The 18,822-nt window shown below is 43.2% G+C and overlaps 1 protein-coding gene across 1 annotated transcript; it reads left to right on the forward strand.

Moving 5' to 3' along the window:
• Nucleotides 1–1,124: 1,124 nt before the first annotated feature.
• On the forward strand, nt 1,125–18,744 carry calml4b (calmodulin-like 4b). Its single transcript, XM_014123975.3, has 5 exons — nt 1,125–1,365; nt 1,485–1,515; nt 14,215–14,355; nt 14,609–14,797; nt 18,230–18,744. Exons 1-5 carry the CDS (start codon nt 1,363–1,365, stop codon nt 18,325–18,327), a joined length of 462 nt encoding a protein of 153 aa, XP_013979450.1. The 5' UTR covers nt 1,125–1,362; the 3' UTR covers nt 18,328–18,744.
• Nucleotides 18,745–18,822: the final 78 nt, after the last annotated feature.

Raw genomic sequence — 18,822 nt, forward strand, 5'->3', positions numbered from 1 at the left:
TTTTTTGGGGGGAAAGCCATAAGAGGGAATAGCACGATGGGATGGGGGATTGAGGGATGGGTAGAGAGAACAGTAGAGGGCTCTAAAAACTATTATTGCTGAAATAACCACTTCCTTCTGTGACTAGAGACTAATACTTCATGTGACACATCAGAGGGCATGATAGGCCACCAAAATGATTATGAAGTGTGCCAGGACTTGCAGTCCCAATATAGAAGGGGGGGAAGAATTTTGGCAGGCAATAAAATGGCCGTGTCGAAATCCCCCCCCCCCCCCCCCCCCCCTCCTAATTTCCTTAATTTTGTGGCTTGAGTCAAATACTTTCTACAGAACAAACTTCACGTCAGGATAGGCAACCGAAATTATTAATTAATGTATGTGTGTTCTATTAAACATAGAGGAGGGAGTAAAATGTAGGCAAGCAATAAACATTTCAGAACAACTACTTGTCGAATAAGACATGGGAGAGATGACACATTTTGGCAAAGATATTTATTTATAGACTAATACACTTGAAACACATAGTCAAACTGAAAACTGCAGACCTTACTTGTGACTCCCTATCGATCAATCCGACATAAAAATAAAATGAAACGCAGCCTAACGTGATCAGAAATCTCAACAAGCAAACAAATCGCAGCAAGGGAGGGAGAATTCTGGCAGGGGGAGCTTTTCGGCATAACATATCTCCCCTACACATACTGTATTTTCCCAGTTTTATTTTCCTACGACGATCAATTAAATCGAGTTAAGGAGGAAACTGACACATTTTCAGCCTGAATGCAGGATGTTTTATTTACGAGCCGGTCCACGGCGGACACCAGTGTATTTCCGGCTGTGCAAATAGAAGTCGGACGTAAAATGAAAAACGATGTAAAACGAATAGCCTAATACTGCCGTCTTGCTGCTGGTTGGGCTACTATTATTACTGATTTATAAACAACTATAGTCCATAAACTACTTATGAATCCTTTGTCTTTGTAACCAAACAATATAACGTTAAATGTTTAGAACTATATAAAAACGCGATGCCATTCTGCATCCATAGCTTCTTCCAGTTACGAATTTGAGAGTAACGTTAGTAGGTTAGGCTACATTTATCCAGCCCTACAGCAAACCAAGTGGTGGGTCTTTCGGCTAAAACAAATTAAGGATTGTGCCTTTATTGTGACAGACCGTTTCATGGTGATCGGAGATAAATAGCATAGTAGCCTATAGTTGGTGTGGGGTCTAGTTCACCATGTGCTCATGGCAACACTGTATCAATAATGCAAACTTCAAAATAAAGATTACTCACGCAGGTAAAACAAGCGGACCTGACACGTCGAGTGTGTCTAGGAGCACTGACTGAGCCTAACCACGATGGTAAGCAAGTTATTCCAGTGAAATCGTTGTTATGTACAATAGTTGGCTCATAGTTAGATGTAGCATCCACTATAAATAGTTGCATATAAAAGTGACGTGCTTCTCTTGTTTTGTTACAGGCAAAGTTCCTGACTCAAGACCAAATAAATGGTAAGACGCGTTAGGCTGTGTGCACATATTTCGCACGCTATGTTGAATTGGATAAATGTGATCGTTTTAGTCGAGTACGGCGCAAGGCAGGATTGTTTATCACATGTCAAAATAATCGTGGATATATATTTAATTTAATTCCTGGTATGCACAACCTGTTTATAATTGTTTTACTTTGCGTTACTGTCTGAGAATGTCCACTATCTTGATGATTGCGGTTTGGATAGTCTCTGATCTATACTCAAGAAATTGGCGAATAAAATGAAAACTACTATAAGTTTACAGAAGCCTACATTCCAGGACTACTTCTTATTGCTGGATGTTGATATGAACAGACTTTTATTCCACGTAATTTTCCGTGTGCCTGCCACAACACAATGCACCCCATTTGTGTCAACGTTCCTGTTGAGAAGACACACACAATGCATCACTTATATCACCAGTCTTTTGATAGTTTCTTTTCTTGTCAAATGTAGATCATAAAACTGTTCAACAATATTTGAATAGGATATTACAGACTGTGGAGGACTAGTTTATGTATACCAATATATAGCCTACTAATATACAATACTATGTCTGATTGGTGCTATCATGCATCATGTATGCATCTAGCCCAAGATGTACTCTTAAGGTTACCTTTAGGTTCAAGGACATGTTATTTTCAGAGGTAGACTGACTCTGGCAGCCAAAACAGCCAAATACTCCATCTAAACATGAATTGATTCTTGATTGCAATACGGTTCTAGAAACATCTCACATGAAAATAATTTCACAAATGCAAAATATACTCTTACTGTTTTAACCAGCGTCATCACAGTTGCAGCCAACAGTATTTTTCAGTGACAACACGTTTCTGGCGGCCTACTTCCGTTACACACAGGTGTTTCGAGCATGCTAGATAGCTAGTTAGCACAGGTGGTCCCTCTGTCTTCCGTAAACATGCGCTGTATACATGAATATATGGCTGTGTGGGAACACTAATCCTAACCTTATAAAGGTTTGTATCAATTTCAGCTTTTTTTTTTTTATTATGTTTTGCTGAAATGAAAGATAAGGTCCTTATGCTTCCAAAAACGTACCACAAACAATTCGTGTTAATGTTCAGACCCAGCGTTGGGGCTCTTAACAAAACTCCCCTGTACAGAAGACGCCTTCGTCCAATGACTCTTATGTATAATGTAATGGAACTGAGAGTCATGATCAAGGGCTAGTATACAGTGCACCATGCAACCCATATATATTTCTATGGCCCTTCTGTTTGCCTTTCAGTAGGCAGCCTGTGCTCTCCTCTGTGTGATTGAACCAGATCCTGACGGCTGTAATCCCTCAAAGATTAATGAGCGGTGACTGCAGACTGACCTGTATCTCCCATTGAAGAGTATAATGCTCTAGTTCAGTTTAAGCCAGCAGATCCAATTTGCTTGCTTACAACTGCGCTAAGGTTGGACAGGCTTCCTGTGTAGATTAAGACAAAATATGGCTCGGAATACGTACCTCAATCCAGGGATGAGAACTGCGTTGTACTCTGAATTGTCCCATTATCACCACTGTTATACAGAGAAGATTGGACAACTGTTATCTGCTAGCTAGTATGATAATTTTCTCAGTGTAACAGTTGGGATAATGGGAAAATTCGGAGTACAACACATTTCTCATCCCTGGATTGAGGTATGTTTTTCAAGCCTTGTCTCACGCTGGCTTCGTGGTGTCTTAATCTACACAGGAAGCTTGGGGATCTGTTGGCTAGTTCAGTCTGAGATGAACGGGCCTTATGCCCGTTCTTATGCCTGTAACTGCACACAAAACTAACATCAACAACATGCATGATAGTCAATTTCTCTTTAACCCTCAACCTTGAAAGACTACTTCCCTTCTAGTCTTTTAAGAAACATTTGTATGTTGAAAATGCCTAACCACTTGTATAATCTATTTGCATACACTTCAAACAGACATACATACCCCACCAGACATGCCACGATAGGTTTCATCACGGTACCCTAACCAAAAACAGATTTAATGTGTCTGTAAGGGGTGCGTAACTGGTGGCAGGGAAGTCAGACGCAGGAGAGCAGAACTTGCTAAATAGCCGGAGCAGTTTAATAGTGAACCCAATGGCATAAGAAAATACAAAATATGGGTACAATAACCCGACGCACACCAGTCAAACATATGTGCACATGCACTTACAATAAACAATACCACACAAAAACATGGGGGGAACAGAGGGTTAAATACACAACACATAATGAGGGAAATGAGAACCAGGTGTGTTGGAAAACAAGACAAAACAAATGGAAAATGAAAAATGGATCAGCGATGGCTAGAAGACCGGCGACGTCGACCGCCCAACACCGCCCGAACAAGGAGAAGCGCGCCGATACCGGTCTCGGGGAGGCACAGGGCGATCCGGATGGAGACGGTGGAACTCCCGCAGCATTGAAGGGTCCAACACGTCCTCCACCGGAACCCAGCATCTCTCCTCCGGACCATACCCCTCCCAGTCCACGAGGTACTGAAGGCCCTTCGCCTGACATCTCGAATCCAGTATGTAATGAACGGAGTACGCCGGGGCCCCCTCGATGTCCAGAGGGGTTGGAGGAACCTCCCGCACCTCAGACTCCTGGAGCGGGCAAGCCACCACCGGCCTGACGAGAGACACATGGAACGAGGGGTTAATGCGGTAACACATAATGAGGGAAATGAGAACCAGGTGTGTTGGAAAAATAAAACAAATGGAAAATGAAAAATGGATCAGCGATGGCTAGAAGACCGGTGACGTCAACCGCCGAACACTGCCCGAACAGGGAGAGGCATCGACTTCGGCAGAAGTTGTGACAGTGTCACACAGTTATGTATAGAGCCATGTCATCGTGGAATGCTCTGCCACCAGAGGATACTCAGGCCAAAAGCAACTTTAACTTAAAAAAAACAGATAAACATATTCTATCACAGCGCCTCTCCTCTTTCTAAATATTTAATTTAACTGTACTGTATATAAGAACATGAATCTGTACAGTGACCTCCAAAAGTGTTGGGACAGTGACACATTTTTTGTTGTTTTGGCTCTGTACCCCGGCATTTGAAATGTACAATGACTATGGGTTTGGACTGTCAAGTGCAATTTGAGGGTATTTTCATCCATATAGGTTGAACCGTTTCGAAATTACAGCACTTTTTGTACATAGTCCCTTCATTTTAGGGGACCAAAAGTATTGGGCCAAATTCACTTATTTTTGTATTAAAGTAGTAAATAGTTAAGTATTTGATCCCTTATTCATAGCATACAATAACTACATAAAGCTTGTGACTTTACACATTTGTTTGATGCATTTGCTGTTTGTTTTGGTTGCGTTTCAGATGATTTTGTGCACAATAGAAATTAATGGTAAATAATGTATTGTGTCATTTTGGAGTCATTTTTATTGTAAATAAGAATAGAATATGTTTCTAAAGAACTAAATAATAGTTCTTATAGCCTTTAGCTGTACCCTTATCCTACTCCTCCTCTGTTCCTCTGGTGATGTAGAGGTTATTCCAGGCCCTGCAGCGCCTAGCTCCACTCCCATTCTCCGGGCACTTTCATTTGTTGACTTCTGTATCCGTAAAAGCCTTGGTTTCATGCAAGTTAACATTAGAAGCCTCCTCTCTAAGTTTGTTTTATTCACTGCTTTAGCACACTCTGCCAAACCGTATGTCCTAGCCATGTCTGAATCCTGGCTTAGGAAGGCCACCAAAAATCCTGAAATTTCCATCCCTAACTATAACATTTTCCGACAAGATAGAACTGCCAAAGGGGGCGGAGTTGCAATCTACTGCAGAGTTCTGTCATACTATCCAGGTCTGTGCCCAAACAATTTGAGCTTGTACTTTAAAAAATCCACCTTTCCAGAAACAAGTCTCTCACCGTTGCCGCTTGCTATAGACCACCTTCAGCCCCCAGCTGTGCCCTGGACACCATATGTGAATAGATTGCCCCCCAACTATCTTCCAACTATCTTCAGAGCCGTCCTACAATCTAAGCTAGATGCCCTCAATCTCACACAAACTTTCAATGAACCTACCAGGTACAACCCCAAATCCATAAACACGGGCACCCTCATAGATATCCTGACCAACCTGCCCTCCAAATACACCTCTGCTGTCTTCAACCAGGATCTCAGCGATCACTGCCTCATTGCCTGCGTCCATAATGGATCTGCGGTCAAACGACCACCCCTCATCACTGTCAAACGCTCCCTAAAACACTTCAGCGAGCAGGCCTTTCTAATCGACCTGGCCCGGGTATCCTGGAAGGATATTGACCTCATTCCGTCAGTAGAGGATGCCTGGTTATTCTTTAAAAGTTCTTTCCTCACCATCTTAAATAAGCATGCCCCATTCAAAAAATGTAGAACCAGGAACAGATATAGCCCTTGGTTCACTCCAGACCTGACTGCCCTTGACCAGCACAAAAACATCCTGTGGCATTCTGCATTAGCATCGAATAGCCCCTTGGATATGCAACTTTTCATGGAAGTTAGGAACCAATGTACACAGGCAGTTAGGAAAGCAAAGGATAGCTTTTTCAAACAGAAATTTGCATGCTGTAGCACAAACTCCAAAAAGTTCTGGGACACTGTAAAGCCAATGGAGAATAAGAGCACCTCCTCCCAGCTGCCCACTGCACTGAGGCTAGGAAACACTGTCGCAACCGATAAATCCACGATAATTGAGAATTTCAATAAGCATTTTTCTACGGCTGGCCATGCTTTCCACCTGGCTAGCCCTACCCCTTTCAACAGCCCTGCACCCCCCACAGCAACTTGCCCAAGCCTCCCCCATTTCTCCTTCACCCAAATTCGGATAGCTGATGTTCTGAAAGAGCTGCAAAATCTGGACCCCTACAAATCAGCTGGGCTAGACAATCTGGACCCTCTCTTTCTAAAATTACCCGCCGCAATTGTTGCAACCCCTATTACTAACTTGTTCAACCTCTCTTTCTTATCGTCTGAGATCCCCAAAGATTGGAAAGCTGCCGCGGTCATCCCCCTCTTCAAAGGGGAAGACGCCCTAGACCCAAACTGTTACAGACCTATATCTATCCTACCCTGCCTTTCTAAAGTCTTCGAAAGCTAAGTTAACAAACAGATCACTGACCATTTCAAATATCACCATACCTTCTCCGCTATGCAATCTGGTTTCCAAGCTGGTCATGGGTGCACCTCAGCCACGCTCAAGGTCCTAAACGATATCATAAGCGCCATTGATAAAAGACAATACTGTGCAGCCTTATTTATCAACCTGGCCAAGGCTTTCAACTCTGTCAATCACCACATTCTTATCGACAGACTCAATAGCCTTGGTTTCTCAAATGACTGCCTTGCCTGGTTCACCAACTACTTCTCAGACAGAGTTCAGTGTGTCAAATCGGAGGGCCTGTTGTCCGGATCTCTGGCAGTCTCTATGGGGGCACACAGGGTTCAATTCTCAGCCCAACTCTTTTCTCTGTTATACATCAATGATGTCGCTCTTGCTGCTGGTGATTCTCTGATCCACCTCTACGCAGACGACACCATTCTGTATACTTCTGACCCTTCTTTGGACACTGTGTTAACTAACCTCCAGACGAGCTTCAATGCCATACAACTCTCATTCCGTGGCCTCCAACTGCTCTTAAATGAAAGTAAAACTAAATGCATGCTCTTCAACCGATCGCTGCCCGCACCTGCCCACCCGTCCAGCATCACTACTCTGGACGGTTCTGACTTAGAATATGTGGACAACTACAGATACCTAGGTGTCTGGTTAGACTGTAAACTCTCCTTCCAGACTGATATTAAGCATCTCCAATCCAAAATTAAATCTAGAATCGGCTTCCTATTTCGCAACAAAGCATCCTTCACTCATGCTGCCAAACATACCCTCATAAAACTGACTATCCTACCGATCCTTGACTTCGGCGATGTCATTTACAAAATAGCCTCCAATACCCTGCTCAGCAAATTGGATGCAGTCTATCACAGTGCCATCTGTTTTGTCACCAAAGCCCCATATACTACCCACCACTGCGACCTGTATGCTCTCGTTGGCTGGCCCTCGCTTCATATTCGTCGCCAAACCCACTGGCTCCAGGTCATCTATAAGTCTTTACTAGGTAAACCCCCACCTTATCTCAGCTCACTGGTCACCATAGCAGCACCCACCCGTAGCACGCGCTTCAGCAGGTATATTTCACTGGTCCCCCCCAAAGCCAATTCCTCTTTTGGCCGCCTTTCCTTCCAGTTATCTGCTGCCAATGACTGGAACGTATTGCAAAAATCACTGAAGCTGGAGACTCATATCTCCCTAACTAACTTTAAGCACCAACTGTCAGAGCAGCTCACAGATAACTGCACCTGTACACAGCCCATCTGTAAATATCCCATCCAACTACCTCATCCCCATATTGTTATTTTTTTCTTCTCCTTTGCACCCCAGTATCTCTACTTGCACATTCATCTTCTGCACATCTATCACTCCAGTGTTTAATTGCTACATTTTAATTACTTCGCCACTATGGCCTATTTATTGCCTTACCTCCCTAATCTTACCTCATTTGCACACACTGTATATAGACTTTTCTATTGCATCCATGTGTAACTCTGTGTTGTTGTGTCACAGTCGTCTTCGTCTTCAGAAGAAATAGAAAAGTCCTCCTCAGAAAAAGTAGACCAATACGCAGCCAAGGTCGTGTTCATCTTTGAGTTTAATTAATCGATCACTTGAACACTATACAAAAACAATAAACAACGACAGTGCAACAGTTTTGCAGGCTATACAAAAACGCAGTGCAAAAACAATCTCCCACAAAAGACAAACACAAACACACCCTCATATATGGGACTCTCAATCAAAGGCAAATAGACAACACCTGCCTTCAATTGAGAGTCCCAACCCCAATGAACCCAAACATAGAAACAGACACACTAGACTAAACATAGAATACATGAAAATCAAACAGTGCCCAAAAACCCTGGAATACCTAAATCAACTGCCCTACAACAAACACACCACCCCTAACCACATAAAACAAATACCCTCTGCCACGTCCTGACCAAACTACAATACCAATTAACCCTTATACTGGCCAGGACGTGACAGTACCCCCCCCAAAGGTGCTAACCCCGGAAGCACCTTAAGAAAAACAACAACCCCAAACAACCAAAAAAAAAATCCCCCTACTAAAGGGAGGGAAGGGAGGGTGGCTGCCGTCAACGACGGCACTGTGCTACACCCCCCCTCCCCCAACCCACCTATATCTGGAGGTGGCTCCGGTTCTGGCTGTTCCAGGCCGTCGGGCCACTCTGGCAGACCCGGAGGGCAGTCGGGCCGCTCTGGCAGACCCGGAGGGCAGTCGGGCCGCTCTGGCAGACCCGGAGGGCAGTCGGGCCGCTCTGGCAGACCCGGAGGGCAGTCGGGCCGCTCTGGCAGACCCGGAGGGCAGTCGGGCCGCTCTGGCAGACCCGGAGGGCAGTCGGGCCGCTCTGGCAGACCCGGAGGGCAGTCGGGCCGCTCTGGCAGACCCGGAGGGCAGTCGGGCCGCTCTGGCAGTTCCGGGCAGTCGGGCCGCTCTGGCAGTTCCGGGTAGCCGGGCCGCTCTGGCAGTTCCGGGCAGTCGGGCAGCTCTGATGACTGTTGACTGGCGGGCAGCTCTGGTGACTGTTGACTGGCGGGCAGCTCTGGTGACTGTTGACTGGCGGGCAGCTCTGGTGACTGTTGACTGGCGGGCAGCTCTGGTGACTGTTGACTGGCGGGCAGCTCTGGTGACTGGCGGGCAGCTCTGGTGACTGGCGGGCAGCTCTGGTGACTGGCGGGCAGCTCTGGTGACTGTTGACTGGCGGGCAGCTCTGGCGCCTCTTGACTGACGGACCGACGCACTGTCAGCCTGGTGCGTGGTGCTGGTACTGGGGTTATCAGCCTGAGAACACGCACCTCCAGGCTAGTGCGGGGAGCGGGAACAGGACGAGTCTTACTGGGCTGACGCACCTCTGGGTCCGCACGAGAGGCAGGAACCGGAAAGACTGGGCCATGGAGGCGCGCAGATGGCCGTGATCGCACCGCCTGCACAGCCCGTCCTGGCTGGATGAGACTAGTAGCCCTGCACGAGTGGGGTGCTGGTGCAGGGCGGACTGGGCTGTGCGTGCGTATAGGCGAGATTTTGCGCTCCTCCGCGAAACACGGCGCTCTCCACCTCCTACGCTCCACCATGTACTCACGGGTAGCTGGCTTATGGTTCCTCCTAGACCTAGCCAAACTACCCGTGCGCCCCCCCCAAAAGAAATCTTGGGGGTGCCTCTCCGGCTTCCTCGCCATGGCTTCAAACCGCCGCCTCTCAGCCTTCGCCTCCTCGATCTCTTCCCGTGGGCGACGGTATTCCCCAGCCTGATGCCAAGGTCCAGCCCCATCCAAAATCTCCTCCCAAGTCCATCTTTCCCCATAGTCCATATCCTGAGCGTGCTGCTCCTCTCTCCGCTGCTTGGTCTTGGTTTTGTGGGAGATTCTGTCACAGTCGTCTTCGTCTTCAGAAGAAATAGAAAAGTCCTCATCAGAAAAAGTAGACCAATACTCAGCCGAGGTCGTGTTCATCTTTGAGTTTAATTAATCGATCACTTGAACACTATACAAAAACAATAAACAACGACAGTGCAACAGTTTTGCAGGCTATACAAAAACGCAGTGCAAAAACAATCTCCCACAAAAGACAAACACAAACACACCCTCATAAATGGGACTCTCAATCAAAGGCAAATAGACAACACCTGCCTTCAATTGAGAGTCCCAACCCCAATGAACCCAAACATAGAAACAGACACACTAGACTAAACATAGAATACATGAAAATCAAACAGTGCCCAAAAACCCCGGAATACCTAACCTCTATGGGCTAGGTGGGACGCTTGCGTCCCACCTACGTAACAGCCACTGGCAGCCTGTGGCGCGATTTTCAATTTCTCAAACATATGACTATTTTACAGCTATTTAAAGACAAGACTCTCGTTAATCTAACCACACTGTCCGATTTCAAAAAGGCTTTACAACGAAAGCAAAACATTAGATTATGTCAGCAGAGTACCAAGCCAGAAATAATCAGACACCCATTTTTCAAGCCAGCATATAATGTCACCAAAACCCAGAAGACAGCTAAATGCAGCACTCACCTTTGATGATCTTCATCAGACGACAACCCTAGGACATTATGTTATACAATACATGCATGTTTTGTTCAATCAAGTTCATATTTATATCAAAAACCAGCTTTTTACATTAGCATGTGACGTTCAGAACTAGCATACTAGTTCAGAACTAACTTCCGGGGAATTCGCTAACATTTTACTAAATTACTCACGATAAACGTTCACAAAAAGCATAACAATTATTTTAAGAATTATAGATACAGACCTCCTCTATGCACTCGATATGTCCGATTTTAAAATAGCTTTTTGGTGAAAGCACATTTTGCAATATTCTAAGTACATAGCGCAGGCATCACGGGCTCGCTATTTAGACACCCGGCAAGTTTAGCACTCACCATAATCATATTTACTATTATAAAAGTTTGATTACCTTTTGTTGTCTTCGTCAGAATGCACACCCAGGACTGCTACTTCAATAACAAATGTTGGTTTGGTCCAAAATAATCCATCGTTATATCCGAATAGCGGCGTTTTGTTCGTGCGTTCCAGACACTATCCGAAATAGTAAAGAAGTGTCGCGCGCATGGCGCAATTCGTGACAATAAAATTCTAAATATTCCATTACCGTACTTCGAAGCATGTCAACCGCTGTTTAAAATAAATTTTTACGCCATTTTTCTCGTAGAAAAGCGATAATATTCCGACAGGGAATCTCCTTTTCGGCAAACAGAGGAAAAAATCCCAAAGGCGGGGGCGGTCGGGTCACGCGCCTAAGCCCAGTGTCCCTTGATCGGCCACTTGAGAAAGGCGATAATGTGTTTCAGCCTAGGGCTGGAATGACGACATTCTGATTTTTCCCGGGCTCTGAGCGCCTATGGACGATGTGGGAAGTGTCACGTTAGAGCAGAGATCCTTAGTAAATGATAGAGATGGAAAAGAAGTTCAAGAAATGGTCAGACAGGCCACTTCCTGTAAAGGAATCTCTCAGGTTTTGACCTGCCATTTGAGTTCTGTTATACTCACAGACACCATTCAAACAGTTTTAGAAAATGTAGGGTGTTTTCTATCCATATGTAATAAGTATATGCATATTCTAGTTACTGGGTAGGAGTGGTAACCAGATTAAATCGGGTATGTTTTTTATCCAGCCGTGTCAATACTGCCCCCTAGCCCTAACAGGCTAAATCAACTGCCCTACAACAAACACACCACCCCTAACCACATAAAACAAATACCCTCTGACACGTCCTGACCAAACTACAATACCAATTAACCCTTTTACTGGCCAGGACGTGACATGTTGTATGTGTCGCACTGCTTTGCTTTATCTTGGCCAGGTCGCAGTTGTAAATGAGAACCTGTTCTCAACTAGCCTACCTGGTTAAATAATGGTAAAATAATAAAAAAAAATGTTAAAAATTTTTTATGAAATATTCTACATTAATGTGGGTTTTATGCTACCATGATTACGAATAATACTGAATGGATCGTGAATAATGATAAATGAGAAAGTTACAGACAAATATCATACCCCCAAGACATGCTAACCTCTCACCATTACAATGACAGGGGAGGTTAGCATTTTTCTCACTCATCATTATTCACATTTCATATAGGATTATCCGTAATCATGGTAGCATCCACATTAGTGTTAAAGTATTTAGAAACATATTCCATTCTTATTTACAATAAAAGTGACTACAGAATAACACAATACATTATTTACCATTAATTTCTATTGGTCACAAAATCATCTGAAACACAACCAAAATTACACAATACATTATTTACCATTAATTTCTCAATATTAGAAAGATGTTCTTTATGTCTAACTTCTATTTTTTTATTTAAAATGTAATGTAATATCTTATGTTGTTCTTGTCTATAACTGTTCTGTACTTACAGTGCATTTGGAAAGTATTCAGATGCCTTAACTTTTTCCACATTTTGTTACAATATAGCGTTCCGTATTCTAAAATTAATTAAATTATTTGTTTTCCTCATTAATCTATACACAATACCCCATAATGACAAAGTGAAAAAAGGTTTGATATTTTTGCTAATTATTAAAAATAAAAAAACAGAAATACCTTATTTACATTAGTTTTCAGACCCTTTGCTATGAGAATTGAAATTGAGCTCAGGTGCATCCTGTTTCCATTGATCATCCTTGAGAGGTTTCTACAACTTGATTGGAGTCCACCTGTGGTATTTTCAATTGATTGGACATGATTTGGAAAGGCACACACCTGTCTATATAAGGCCCTACAGTTGACAGTGCATGTTAGAGCAAAAACCAAGCCAGGAATTATCTGTAGAGCTCCGAGACAGGATTGTGTTGTGGCACAGATCTGGGGAAGGGTACCAAAAAACATTCTGCAGCATTGAAGGTCCCCAAGAACACAGTGGCCTCTATCATTCTTAAATGGAAGAAGTTTGGAACCACCAACTCTTCCTAGAGCTGGCCGCCTGGCCAAACTGAGCAATCGGGGGAGAAGGGCCTTGGTCAGGGAGGTGATCAAGAACCTGAAGGTCACTCTGACAGAGCTCAAGAGTTCCTCTGTGGAGATGGGAGAACCTTCCAGAAGGACAACCATCTCTGCAGCACTCCACAAATCAGGCCTTTATGGTAGAGTGGCCAGAGAGAAGCCACTCCTCAGTATAGGGCACATGACAGCCCGCTTGGAGTTTGCCAAAAGTTAGCTAAAGGACTCTCAGTCCGCGAGAAACAATATTAAAATCAAATCAAATTTTATTTGTCACATACGCCGTATACAACAGGTGTAGACCTTACCGTGAAATGCTTACTTACAAGCCCTTAACCAACAGTTCAAGAAATAGAGTTAATAAAATATTTACTAAATAAACTAAAGTGAAACAAAATCGAATTAATCAAAAAGTAACACAAGAAATGTACATAACAATAACGAGGCTATATACAAGGGGTACCGGTACTGAGTCAATGTGTGCGGGTACAGGTTAGTCGAGGTCATTTGTAAAGTCACTATGCATAGATAATAAACAGCGTGTAGCAGCAGTGTAAAAACAAAGGGGGGATCAATGTAAATAGTCTTGGTGGCCATTTGATTAGTTGTTCAGCAGTCTTATGTTCGGCCCTCCTTTTCCTATAGTCCACGATCAGCTTCTTTGTCTTGCTCACATTGAGCGAGAGTTTGTTGTCCTGGCACCCCACTGCCAGGTCTGTGACCTCCTCCCTATAGGCTGTCTCATCGTTGTCGGTGATCAGGCCTACCACTGTTGTCGTCAGCAATGTGCAGTAGCTAATCGTGATCTTAATAAACTAAACAGAACCCACTGAATTAGAGGGATTAGAACGCTCTTGAAACATGTGACCATGGAAATTTGACAGGTAAACTCATGGGTACACAAAACATGTCTGACAGTCCATCTATTATTGACCTGTATGGGGATGTCTGTTCTATTCATTCTATTTCTATGGTTTGACCTCAGGGGAATAGTCATTAGAAGCCTACATAGACATACCTAGAAGAGCTGAGGAAATGTGACAACCTCTTCTTTCTCACAGAATTCAAGGAATGCTTTTCACTCTATGACAAGAAGCACAAGGGTAAAATTGAGGCCAAGGACCTGATTATAGTAATGCGCTGCCTGGGGGTCAGCCCCACTTTCATTGAGGTGGACAGACACCTGCAAATCTCCAAGATTGGTACGCATGTCTGTCTGTCTATGTGTCTGTCTGTCTATCTGTCTGTCTGTCTGTCTGTCTGTCTGTCTGTCTGTCTGTCTGTCTGTCTGTCTGTCTGTCTGCCCGCCCATCCGCCCACCTGTCTGTCTGCCCGCCTGTATGTCTGTCTTTCAATGTCTTGTCATTGCTAAACTCTCTCTTTCAATTAATCAATTTTCTAATCAACCAATCATTCGATCGATCATTCAATCAATCACTCCCTCCGTAACACTAGATAAGGGTGGAGAGCTGGACTTCTCCACCTTCCTGACCATGATGCACCAGCAGATCCAGCAGGAGGACCCCAGAGCAGAGATTCTGGAGGCCATGAGGATGACGGACAAACAGAAGAAGGGCTACATCCTGTCCTCGGAGCTCCGGGCCAAGCTCACCGGGCTGGGAGAGAAGCTCACTGATAAAGAAGGTAAGGGTCATAAAACACACATGCCACATGTATACGAGAGAGTGTAGAGTGTATGTATGTGCATTGTGTTTGTTAGTTCAAACCACGCACGTCCAGAATCACGGGTGTGCAGTATTGTACCAACTTAACCTGTTAGGGCTAGGGGGCAGTATTGACACAGCCGGATAAAAAACGTACCCGATTTAATCTGGTTACTACTCCTGCCCAGTAACTAGAATATGCATATAATTATTGGCTTTGGATAGAAAACACCCTAAAGTTTCTAAAACTGTTTGAATGGTGTCTGTGAGTATAATAGAACTCATATGGCAGGCCAAAACCTGAGAAGATTTCATGCAGGAAGTGGCCTGTCTGAGAAGTAGTGTTTCATCTTGGCTCTTTTTATTGAAGACTGAGGATCTGTGCAATAACGTGACACTTCTTACGGCTCCCATAGGCTCTCAGAGCCCGGGAAAAAGCTGAACGATATCGAGGCAGGCTCTGGCTGAAACACTTTATCGCTTTTGGCAAGTGGCCGCTCAGAGTACTATGGGCTTAGGCGCGTGCCCGAGTCGACCGAATGCTTTCTTTTCTTTTGTCTGTTTACCTAAACGCAGATTCCCGGTCGGAATATTATCGCTTTTTTATGAGAAAAATGGCATAAAAATTTATTTTAAACAGCGGTTGACATGCTTCGAAGTACGGTAATGGAATATTTAGAATTTTTTTGTCACGAATTGCGCCATGCTCGCCACCCTTATTTACCTTATTTACCCTTTCGGATAGTGTCTTGAACGCACGAACAAAACGCCGCTGTTTGGATATAACGATGGATTATTTTGGACCAAACCAACATTTGTTATTGAAGTAGAAGTCCTGGGAGTGCATTCTGACGAAGACAGCAAAGGTAATAACATTTTTCTTATAGTAAATCTGACTTTGATGAGTGCTAAACTTGCTGGGTGTCTAAATAGCTAGCCCTGTGATGCCGGGCTATCTACTGAGAATATTGCAAAATGTGCTTTCACCGAAAAGCTATTTTAAAATCGGACATAATCGAGTGCATAGAGGAGTTCTGTATCTATAATTCTTAAAATAATTGTTATGCTTTTTTGTGAACGTTTATCGTGAGTAATTTAGTAAATTCACCGGCAGTGTTCGGTGGGAATCCTAGTCACATGCTAGTCACATGCTAATGTAAAAAGCTGGTTTTTGATATAAATATGAACTTGATTGAACAAAACATGCATGTATTGTATAACATAATGTCCTAGGGTTGTCATCTGATGAAGATCATCAAAGGTTAGTGCTACATTTAGCTGTGGTTTGGGTTTATGTGACATTATATGCTGGCTTGAAAAATGGGTGTCTGATTATTTCTGGCTGGGTAGTCTGCTGACATAATGTAATGTTTTGCTTTCGTTGTAAAGCCTTTTTGAAATCGGACAGTGTGGTTAGATTAACGAGAGTCTTATCTTTAAAATGGTGTAAAATAGTCATATTTTGGAAAAATTGAAGGTTTTGCATTTCTAAGGTATTTGAATAACGCGCCACGGGATTACACTGGCTGTTGAGTAGGTGGGACGATTTGGTGCCACCTACCCTAGAGAGGTTAAACAAATCAAAATATATTTTATTTTTGAGATTCTTCAAAGTAGCCAGCCTTTGCCTTGATGACAGCTTTGCACACTCTTGGCATTCTCTCAAGCGTCCCACCTAGCCCATAGAGGTCAACAACATTTCTATGGTAGTAAATGTAATTGAATTACTTTGTTACTTTATTACACCGATACTGTATATTCTGTTTGAACACTTGAAAAACACTTGACATACAGTACCAGTCAAAAGTGTGGACACACCTACTCATTCCAGGGTTTTTCTTTATTTTTACTATTTTCTACATTGTAGAATAATAGTGGAGACATCAAACTATGAAATAACACATATGGAGTAACATATCAAAATATATTTGAGATTCTTCAAAGTAGCCACCCTTTGCCTTGATGACAGCTTTGCACACTTGGCATTCTCTCAACCAGCTTCATGAGGTAGTCACCTGGAATGCATTTCAATTAACAGGTGTGCCTTGTTTAAAGTTAATTTGTGGAATATATTTCCTTCTTAATGCATTTGAGCCAATTAGTTGTGTTGTGACGAGGAAGGGGTGGTATACAAAAGATAGCCCTATTTGGTAAAAGACCAAGTCCATATTATGGCAAGAACAGCTCAAAGAGAAACGACAGTCCATCACTACTTTAAGACATGAAGGTCAGTCGATCTGGAAAATTAAGAACTTTTAAACTTTCTTCAAGTGCAGTCGCAAAAACCATCAAGCGCTGTGATGAAACTGGCTCTCATGAGGACCGCCACAGGAAAGGAAGACCCAGAATTACCTCTGCTGCAGAGGATAAGTTCATTAGAGTTACCAGCCTCAGAAATTGCAGCCCAAATAAATGCTTCACGTTGTTCAAGTAACAGACACCTCTCAGGCCTTCATGGTCGAATTGCTGCAAAGAAACCACTACTATAGGACTCTAATAAGAAGAAGAGACTTGCTTGGGCCAAGAACGGTGGAAATCTGTCCTTTGGTCGGATGAGTCCAAATTTCTGATTTTTGGTTCCAACCGCAGAGTAAGTGAATGGAGGATGTCCGCATGTGTGGTTCCCACCGTAAAACATGGAGGAGGAGATGTGATGGTGATTTTCTGGTTACACTGTCTGTGATTTATTTAGAATTCAAGGCACACTTAACCAGCATGACTACCACAGCATTCTGCTGAGATACGCCATCCCATCTGGTTTGCGCTTAGTGGGACTATCATTTGTTTTTCAACAGGACAATGACTGAACACACCTCCAGGCTGTGTAAGGGCTATTTGACCAAGAAGGAGAGTGATGGAGTGCTGTATAAGATGGCCTGGCCTCCACAATCCCCCGACCTCAACCCAATTGAGATGGTTTGGGATGAGTTGGACTGCAGTGTGAAGGAAAAGTAGCCAACAAGTGCTCAGCATATGTGGGAACTCCTTCAAGACTGTTGGAAAAGCATTCCAGGTGAAACTGGTTGAGTGAATACCAAGAGTGTGCAAAGCTGTCATCAAGTCAAAGGGTGGCTACTTTGAAGAATCTAAAATCTAAAATATATTTTGATTTGTTTAACACTTTTTTGGTTACTACATGATTCCTTATGTGTTATTTAATAGTTGATGTCTTGACTATTATTCTGCAATGTAGAAAATAGTAAAAATAAAGAAAAACCCTTGAATGAGTTGGTGTGTCCAAACTTTTGACTGGTACTTTATGTGTGGCAGAGATTGTATGACCGATGATTGTATGATTTTATGACCAGTAGTCATAAAACGTCTTAAAACATTCAAAGACCAGTGATGAAATTACTAGATTTGATGAGTTATAATTAAGTTGTGTGGGCGTCATCTTCTCACTTCCCTGCAGTTGACGAGCTGCTGAAAGAGACTGGCGTTGGACCAGACGGATGTGTCCACTACGAGGAGTTTGCCAAAATAATGACCCTTCCTTCTACATACTGCTGAGCAGCCATCAGGCCAGACACGATCATCCTGTACCACTAAAGTGCACTGATTCAAAGCATCTGCATGCGGGCTGCCCACTAACAACATGTTGAGATGAGATGTTATTTTTTTCTTTATTAGCTTTCTGAGGTATGTGTTTCTATTGTTATTACGTTTTCCTTATGTTTCCATTATATCTCCCTTATATAGATTTGTATGTTGAAGGAAGCAATGGTGTGCCTGGTTGAAACATCTGCACTTTAAATAGACAGCTAATACTAACTGGCATTGTTATAGCTTATCACTTTTACCAAGTAATCACTAAAAAGCCTACTGACATTTTCACAAAGTAATGACATTGTTCTTATTGATACAAGAGTAACTTGATTTCTTGATAATAAATGGACCAATAATTTTGGGTCCAAACTTGCTGTAAAATTGTTTTTATGTAAATGTGAATAAGCTTTGTAGGTTTGGATCAAACAATCTCTCATGGAGAAAATTTGTAAACCTGAG

The sequence above is a fragment of the Salmo salar genome, chromosome 10 (assembly GCF_965601325.2).
Source record: "Salmo salar chromosome 10, fSalSal1, whole genome shotgun sequence".
NCBI classification, from domain to species: Eukaryota; Metazoa; Chordata; class Actinopteri; order Salmoniformes; family Salmonidae; genus Salmo; species Salmo salar.

What these genes read in the sequence shown, in the direction of transcription:
- calml4b (XM_014123975.3), top strand. An exon ending in CCTGCAAATCTCCAAGATTG is followed by an intron (nt 14,356 to 14,608) that starts GTACGCATGTCT and finishes CCGTAACACTAG; the next exon opens with ATAAGGGTGGAGAGCTGGAC. An exon ending in GAAGCTCACTGATAAAGAAG is followed by an intron (nt 14,798 to 18,229) that starts GTAAGGGTCATA and finishes ACTTCCCTGCAG; the next exon opens with TTGACGAGCTGCTGAAAGAG.